The 8,951-nt window shown below is 29.4% G+C and overlaps 1 protein-coding gene across 1 annotated transcript; it reads right to left on the minus strand.

The window, feature by feature from the left end:
* On the minus strand, positions 1,347-6,517 carry LOC109347849 (DDB1- and CUL4-associated factor 13). The gene is made up of 17 exons (XM_019587939.1): positions 6,316-6,517; positions 6,121-6,210; positions 5,762-5,873; positions 4,938-4,965; positions 4,264-4,362; positions 4,086-4,155; positions 3,966-4,000; positions 3,795-3,869; positions 3,612-3,707; positions 3,200-3,263; positions 2,960-3,013; positions 2,753-2,838; positions 2,603-2,663; positions 2,452-2,516; positions 2,171-2,276; positions 1,925-2,013; positions 1,347-1,816 (listed from the first exon to the last, which is right to left on the minus strand). Exons 1-17 carry the CDS (start codon positions 6,379-6,381, stop codon positions 1,654-1,656), a joined length of 1,359 nt encoding a protein of 452 aa, XP_019443484.1. The 5' UTR covers positions 6,382-6,517; the 3' UTR covers positions 1,347-1,653.

Here is an 8,951-nt window from a genome sequence, read left to right on the forward strand (position 1 = left end):
ATATGTAATTAAGTAAACTACAGGGAATGAGTGTAGTTTACTATAATAAAAATAATAATAAAGTGTTTTGATTCTTATACACTATTTTGACTTGGCTATATAGTATACTATATTTATGAAAATATTGTATAGGATTGAATAAAATTATATTATTTCTTTTATTTGGTTATGTTATTAGCAAATATATCTGATTTATAAAATAAATGATGATTCATAAATACCCAAAACTCAAACTTAATATACTTTATTTCACTTATAAAGCCTAAGTTAGTTATTTGGATACAGGTAGAATCAAAAAAATGATTTAAACAAAATAAGTCATTCTATTATTTTAAGACTTATTAGAAATGATTAAAGGTATAGTAGACAACTCAAAATTAAATAAAACTTGATATTTTCTATGAAAACAATTAGTAATATTATAATATGAATGATGTATTTTTATATTATTTTAAAACATCATTATTAAGAAACAAAAGAATACGTGAAGTTATCTTATTATTCAAATGTTTAGATAAAAATTCATTTTTCCTTACTTTTTTGTGGGAAGCATGTAATCAAATGAGTTCATGGAAATAATAAAGGGAAACAAAATTTGTTAGTTGGTCAACTGAAAATTGTATCTCGTAATCATTTTGTATGTGGGTGATATATAAATGTCAAAAAACTCAATTAGTAGGGTGTACTCACAATGAGTAGTACAATAATAATTTAGGGTGAGAAGAGATTTTGTGATACTTATCTTGTACGTACCCACAAATTTATAAATTTGTTTTTTAATTAAACTTTTTATATATATTATAATTTTTTTATAATTATTTTAAGATTATTATCATATTTTATTATATAAATTACACTCATTTGACTATGATCAAAAGTTTATCATATAAATATTATATCATTCATATAATAATTATTTTTACACGTTTATTATTACAAAATATATAATTAAAATTAAAAACTCGTTAAATACTCATAAATATTCATGAGAACTCACAAAAAAGGGAATACATTGTAAAAATCTCATTTTGTTACGTTACACAAAAAAGAATAGTGAATTCATAATAAAATTCATTTCTACAAATGTTCAATTTATCATACACTCCATGGAATTTAACATAATCGTAACATAATTGCTCTCACCATCCCTTTCATTTCAAATATTTCACTCAACTCCCTACAAGCAATCATTTTAATGTATCTAGAAATGAAGGGTTTGTATAATTTCACTAAATCTTCAGTATATTATTGTTGTTAAAATATAGAGAAACAACTAAAATGAACTACATGATGATTTAAGTTATTTTTAGCTTATGCATCATATAATTTATATAAAGGCATTTCAATGAAGCTGAGAAACAATACTAGATACTAGGAGAAGCCAAAATTGGGATTGAACTGAACCAGTTAATATCTCAAATAATGATAATACCAATCTAGTACATACATAAAAAGAGGTCATACTTCAAATGCAATTCAATTGAAGAGACATCAAAACTGTAGCCATGACACATCCATTTGCCTCATACCAATTGATCATGCATGCAAATCCAGAAGTATAACATCAAGCCATAGACATGTTGACATTGGTATAACAATTCTTGGCTCATAAATGTTCGCTCGATTTTTAGCGGGTACCGTCTTACAAAAATGTTACTCGACTTGTTTGATAATTCTTCTTTTCCGTAGCGGCTGTGTTGTAATACTCCCTGGGGCACTGTGAGCTTTCCTCCTATCATCCTTTCTTTTCTTAGCGTCTGACATAACGCGCATCAATGCAGAAGCTTTGAATATTGGTTTTGGCAAGTGCCTGTGCCTGTTGAGACAAAATCCAGAAATGAAATAAGCACAGAGCAAGTTTTGTTATGCTAAATGCATAAATTGTTTGCCAGCGGTGGTGAGAATCGCTTGATCAAAATCTTACCTTGCAATACGTTTAACTTCGGGGAGGTGCCTGTAGCGTTTTTTAATGGCCTCGTGATACTCATGCTTCTTTCGTTCTCTTGGGAGAATCTGTAGCATGATCACAGTAAAGTAATCATCAGGGAATGAAGGATCTTGGGACAGAAATAAGAGAGAAAACCGATGGGCCAAACAAAATTAGAAATAACTTTGTTACTCCAAGATACTCCATAATCAATAGACGACAAATATCAAAAAGAAAACTTACTACTCCAAGTTGCTCTGCAGCTTTAGCCTTCCAAAGCCTGAGGTTAGTGTCATCACTTCCAGAAATCACATAACTTCCATCGCCAGTGAACTTGACACAAAATACTCTGTATAACAAAGAAAAAGATAAGGTTAATATGAGGCATATAGAAATGTTTCAATATACCCCGCGGGAACAGAAAATAAATTCTGATTCAAAATGAAGGTTTGGATTCTTCAGAAGGTTGCATAAGTAATCGAACAAATCAAAATGGTCATGCAAGATGAACAAACTAAGTGAACCTTTGCATTCTCTTCGTATGATAAATCTCCTTGCTGTGACCACCATTAAATTGGAAAAGTCTCACCTATAACAGAGAAATTTGTTAATAGAAAAAACTTCAATTCAGTAAGAAGAACATATGACGAAATATTAAAATAAAAGAGAACTAACTGTTCTATCATAAGATCCGGTGACAAATTCCCGACCAGTTGGTGAGTAGTCAATATCCATCCTGTTAAATGAAATATGAAAAATATTGATCATAAATTCTAGAATTATAGCAACAAAAAACGGTAAATCATTAGAGAACATTCTTCTCACACTGCAGAAACGTGATCTCTGTGAACACATTTGGCTTCACTTAAGTTCCGGTAATCATAGCTATAGCAGTTACCATCTTCATTGGCCTGCATGGTAATGAATTTGTCTATAAGAACACAAATATCATAAAACTCTAATTCCAGAGCAAGAATCTTTAAACTCACATCTCAACAATAGATTTCGAAACACTGGTTTTAGTGTACTTACAGCTGTGAAATTTATTGGTTCCATTGGGTTCCAAGATAAAGAGTTGGTTTTGGTCTGTCACAACAAAATAACAGTAATTACAGCCATCAATAAGTAATTAAGTACTTGAGAAATGTACCAATGATATAACATAATTAAATGTCGAGAATGAATAACGAGCTCAACTAATGGTAAACTTGACCAAGAAATTTAAAAACAAATGCTTTATTGGTATTTAAACTAACTATATGAAACAATTACCATCATTATCATTTTCCCTACGGGGGAAGCCATACGTAAATCATACAGCGTTATGCTCCTGTCACTACAATAATAAAGAAGGTTAAATAAATAGAGTAGCTAACATGCATACACACAAAAATAAATAAATAAATGGATTCCACTACAATTTGAATCAAACTGACCCTGACCAAGTTCAAATCTTGGAAATGGAACATTCAGATATGGTACTAAAACAAGCAGAATCAACATATAAAATACAGTAGGAAATAACAGGAAATTTAACTTAAAAAATTCCAGTGAGTCAGCAAACAACAAACGGAGCAACAAAGAAACATGAAGATCAGAATACCCATGGGGAAGGAAAAAACTAATTTTCTGTCACTGATATCAGTAAAAAAACTAGGGTTGATTTACAAATATCGCCAAATACCTAGCTGAGGTTGCCAAGAGATTTGGGTCTCCAGGACTAAATTTAACAGAAATTACTGTATCTGTTCCCCATTCAAAACTATTTATTGGCTGGGACCTGCAAAGGGAGAAACACCAAAAGTAAAATAAGTAACAAATCATGTACCAAAAAATAAGTAAACTAATAAAAATTAGAGATCAAAACCTGTTATGGTTCCAGATATCTACCGCAGCACCAACTGTCGCAAAATGCTCACCATCCCACTGGTGATCACAAGCCCTAAAAGTTAAAGAAACGAACATTTAGTAAGCATAAAAATAAATATTAAAATAACAAACTTCAATGTCGTCTTGGATAGTTCACTAAAAAACTTACCAAAATGCATTCTTCCAAACATAAACACTTGCTGCCTGCAAAATAAATTGTTTATAAATTTGTGTAAGGAAGAACCCCGCTGAATAAAGGGAAAAAATAATATGTAGCATAAACTTCCACCTCAACAGTTTTCTTGGCCGAGTCACTTGAATCCATAGAAGTAGCAGCATGGACATTCCAAAGTCTGATACTGAACACAAAAATCCAGTTTACGCAAGAATTAGTCGTTTTAGTCTCAAAGTTAAAGATATGGCAGCTGGATATCGTAGGGAGAAAAAATGATAAGGTTGGTTCTTACGTGCTATCAATTCCACATGACACAAGGGTGCTTCCATCTGTAGACACTGACAGGCCTCTCACAGCACCTTGGTGACCAGGAAATTGACAAACTGTGCGCCTTTTTTGTTTTCAAATAGAGTAAGCAACAAATATTAAGATAAATAGAGTACAAACTCAAATGAGCTAATCATGAAAAACCTCCTTTCCTTGTCCAAAATAAGTGAATATGTATAACATTTATATTTATATATGGCATTCATGGTTCACCTATATTCTTGTTAATTCATATTTACATTTTGTTTTATTATGAACACTATATAATAACTTAATGATACTTTTTTCTGACCATTCTTCAGACAGCTAATAAATCCTTAACTAACATAATAAGAAATTAATAAGACATTCTAAAGTCAGATGGTTTGATAGAGCCAATAAGGTTTAATTATAACAAAGAAAAGCAGACATATTATCTTCAATTTAGATTTGCTTCTAACTTAGTGTTAACTATGACAGTCCAGAAATGAAAAAAAAGACTCAAATAACCCAATTGCTAAAAATACAAACATTTCTACATTCATTATAATTACATATAAACATATTTTTCATTTCAAAGAGAGTATTATTCACCTTCTACTTCGAGTTGAAGATTGAAAGGGAAAGAAAAAGATGAAATTGAGAAGCAAATTTTATTACCTCGAAGCTAAATCCCAGAGACGAATATCTGTAAACACGACAAGGACGGTTTCAATATATAAGCAACTTAACTCATCCAGCATAGAATGAATTAGGAAGAGAACATGGACTGAGCATAATGTTACAAGGAGTTATACACATACCCAATACCCAAATAGTAGAAGGAAAATAAATTAAAAGATCACTAATAGAGAGAAAAATAGAATAATAGATCTATATAATAATGGTAAAAGTGAATTGATATGCAAGGGAATTCCCATACAATTTCTCTCCTTCATTTTAATCTGGAAATCTTGTATGCTTTTTTGATTGTTTTGTATAATGAATTTATCCTAAGAAAAGCATTCTGGTTTAAAAGTTGTGCAAACCATCAGTCCATCAGATATTCTTAAACAACAGGCAAGCATAAGAACAATTGCTATTACTCTTTCCTGACTAAGGTCACTTCAATTCTTCAAAAGAATATAGACAACTAAACTTTGTGTTTCAATTATAGTTCCATAGTTAGGAAGTCAAAAATATAGACTCGTTGGGTTACCAATCTATCTCTAGTCCTATTGGATTTTTAGATTCATCATCCAACTCATCTATGTTTTGAAAATAGATTAAATGAGAAAAACTATAAAAAAAACATAAGCTCAATAGTATAATGTTTCAACCAATATTTCCTACCATTGTTATACTTAGGTAACGTTTGGTAAACATATCAAAATCGAACATAACAAAACATGTGCTTTATAAATAGAAAAGAACATGGCAAGAAATTAACTAGTGGACAATAGTGAAATCAAAGGAATGTGAGTGAATAAGTAAAATCTAAGTACCTCCATCCATGGAACCAGAAAAGATCTCTTTCAACTGACTAGGATTCTTTGCCATACACGAAACAGCATCTATATGGCCATCCATTGCTCCAATAAACGGTCTTGCAAAAATCTAAACTCTCCAAAATAATACATATATATTAACATTTTTTTGTATAACCAAGGGTATCCCAGGAACTAATCTCTTTCGGGGTGCATGACCGCCCTTACAACAAGTGTGGCTCCCAGAAATCGAATTTTGTCATTCTCGGGATCCATTAGGGTCTTACACCACTAGACTACTGTCTTGTTGGTATAAATATGAACATTTAAAGCAAAGCAACCATGAAAAATTAAAAAATTAAAAATAAAATTAGAACCTTATCCAATTTCACTGCATTGAGAGCACGCACATACTCCACAGCCTTTTCTTGAGTACGAAGGGTGGGGTCATAATTACGAAATACCCTCTTTGTTTTTTTGATTCAATTCAAAAGAGAAATACATAAAAATGGAGTTAGAATAATCGAATAATTGAAAAACGGTAATTGAGAAAAAGGGGTGTGAGGAATTACCTGAAGATCTTGACTTCGTTCTCGGGTGAAATCATCAGAGGAACGTGATATAACTTTAACCTTCATTAACACACTATTTTGCAGACAAAAGCTATGAGAGAAAAAGAACGAGATTGGTTTTGGGGTTTTGAATTTGATGGCTGTGGCTTCGGTATTTAGGGTTTAGGGTTTATCAGAGGATACACCTTCTATTGAGTTGTGGAGTTTAGTAAATAGTGATTTGATTTTAGGGTATTGCTTTTTTCACACACACAAAAAAGTATGATGATAAATATTTTTTGTTGAAAAATGATTTTTGAGTATATTATTTATCCTTTGGATTGTATAAAGAAAGTTTTCTTTCATATAATCAAATTATAAAAAATAAATACTAATGAGATATTGGTCTAATATTGTATCATCTTTCTCATGTGTTATATTTGGTCAAAAGTTTCATCTTAAAAGTGGAGAAATTATGAAAAATAATTAAGGATTATTTATTTATGTTAATAATAGTTGGATTGTTCTTAAAGCATTTAGTTTTATTTATTTTATGATTTTATCATTGACTAACATGTCAACTAGTATTTTATATTGCCGACCCCATTCTTATTTTTTTATATCTAATATTTAATTTTTTAATATTTTATTTTAGAGAGTTACATGGCATGTATGAAAATAAAGTGTGATATTATTAAAAACATATGTTAAAAATTGTATTGGAGGTTTGAAATTTCTGTGTATGTAATTTCCCTAAATATTTTTTTATTGTGCGGGGAAACATTGAAATAATAGTTAATTAGAAGGGTAAGACACACAATGAGAAATTATACCATATAGTTAGTTATAGGATGTTTTGGCTTTAATGTTATTAGAAGAGATTCATTTACTTCATGAGTAAGTTTGTAAACTTACTCCACATCCTAACCATCAATTCTAGGGAAATATAATGGTTTGAATGAGTGAATAGATCTAAACCATTAGATATCCATAAGATTAATGACTAGGATGGAGAGTAAGTGGATCCTTATTCTAATGTTATATTATAATTATCATTATGTACAATATTTATATGATATAAATTCTTATAAAAAGTTACCTTTAGAGGAAGAATAATGTTGTAATGTTTAATTTGATTATGTTATGATACTTCTTCAAAAGTGTGATATTTTTTATTTTAAAAAAAGAATCAAATATGAACCTATGATAATCTTTTGAGGGTAATCAAGGTATAAAGAAAGTAATTAGTTTTTGAGTATTTTAAAGAACATATATATTTTAAATTTAAAAAGTAACTTAAAATAATACTTATTTAGTCATTTTATGATTTTTTTTTTATTCAATTATTGCAAGACTATTTGCAACTTATACCTTGAAAAATTGAATATATGAAATAATACATTCACTTAATGAAATAATACATTCACTTTGGTCGTAATAATTATTTTTTATATTATGATATGATTTATGTATAATTGAAATAATGTGCGACTTGTAAGTATGATGTCATTTAACGTTTATTAAGAAGTTGGTCTCAAAAAATATATTAGACTCAAGACCTTGAAAAAAATGCATTTTGTTATCACAATTTATTCGAGACCTATTTTATTTAAAATTTATTATAAAAATAATATAATAAATTCTTTTGATATACAATGTACTTATTTTCATTTCAACCTCACAATTAGTTTTGAATTCTCAATTTTATTCAAACTTTTACCCACAAAATTCTCATGGTTAAATTACTTTTTATAATTTTGGGTCCAATTTTGCCCCGCACTAGCCCTATAAGATGTAAGAACCGACCTTGGGACCAATGTCACCACACAAAGGAACAGAATGAGCCACAGCCTTAATATAATACTCTTAAATTTATTTAAAATATTTTTTTTATATGAGTCTTTATTGGTAGGAGGGAAGTTTTGTATGTGCTAGTTACTCAACTTTAGGTGTAGCATGTTTGTCAACATAACTATTCTTTTTTTAACATTATATAAAACTTTAATTTCATTTTTTTTTTTGAGAGTATATAATAATTTCAAATTTTGAATAAAGTATCAATTTATAAATTTTGTTTTGAAGAAACCCAATAAAACCATGATTATAAAAATAAACATACTAATAAAATAGAATAGAAAATACAAAGATATTTAACTAAAAGTATTTTTATTTAATATTGGCCCCTCATCATTGTGGTCACTCGGCAGTCACATTTGTTGCTCCTATCAGGGTCAGGCTTGGTCTTGCACTAATAATATTAAGGGAAAAAACATTTTTTGTCCCAAAAAATTCTTATCCTCATATCCCAAGTCAATCATAAAGTGACAAACAAAAATCTTGATGATGACTAAAACTTACTTATTTGTTATATGAAGTTTGTGATTCTAGTGTTCCAGCTTGCAATTAAGGTTTAGTGTTTAATAGCAAGATAATGGAACTTTCATGATTAAGTATTTAACGTACTTTAATAGAATATTTTAAGTACTTTTATGTGTCAGTATAGTAGTAATGTAATGTTGATTCTTCTGTTGTTTTATTTGATAGTACATTTGTGTGACACTATTATAAGTTTGCAGCAAGATATGATCCTTAATTAAGTGGGCAAATCTAGTAGAGAAGATCAAAGGAAGATTATCATTATCAATAAAGATGATACT

This window comes from Lupinus angustifolius, chromosome LG05 (genome assembly GCF_001865875.1).
Source record: "Lupinus angustifolius cultivar Tanjil chromosome LG05, LupAngTanjil_v1.0, whole genome shotgun sequence".
Taxonomy (NCBI): Eukaryota; Viridiplantae; Streptophyta; class Magnoliopsida; order Fabales; family Fabaceae; genus Lupinus; species Lupinus angustifolius.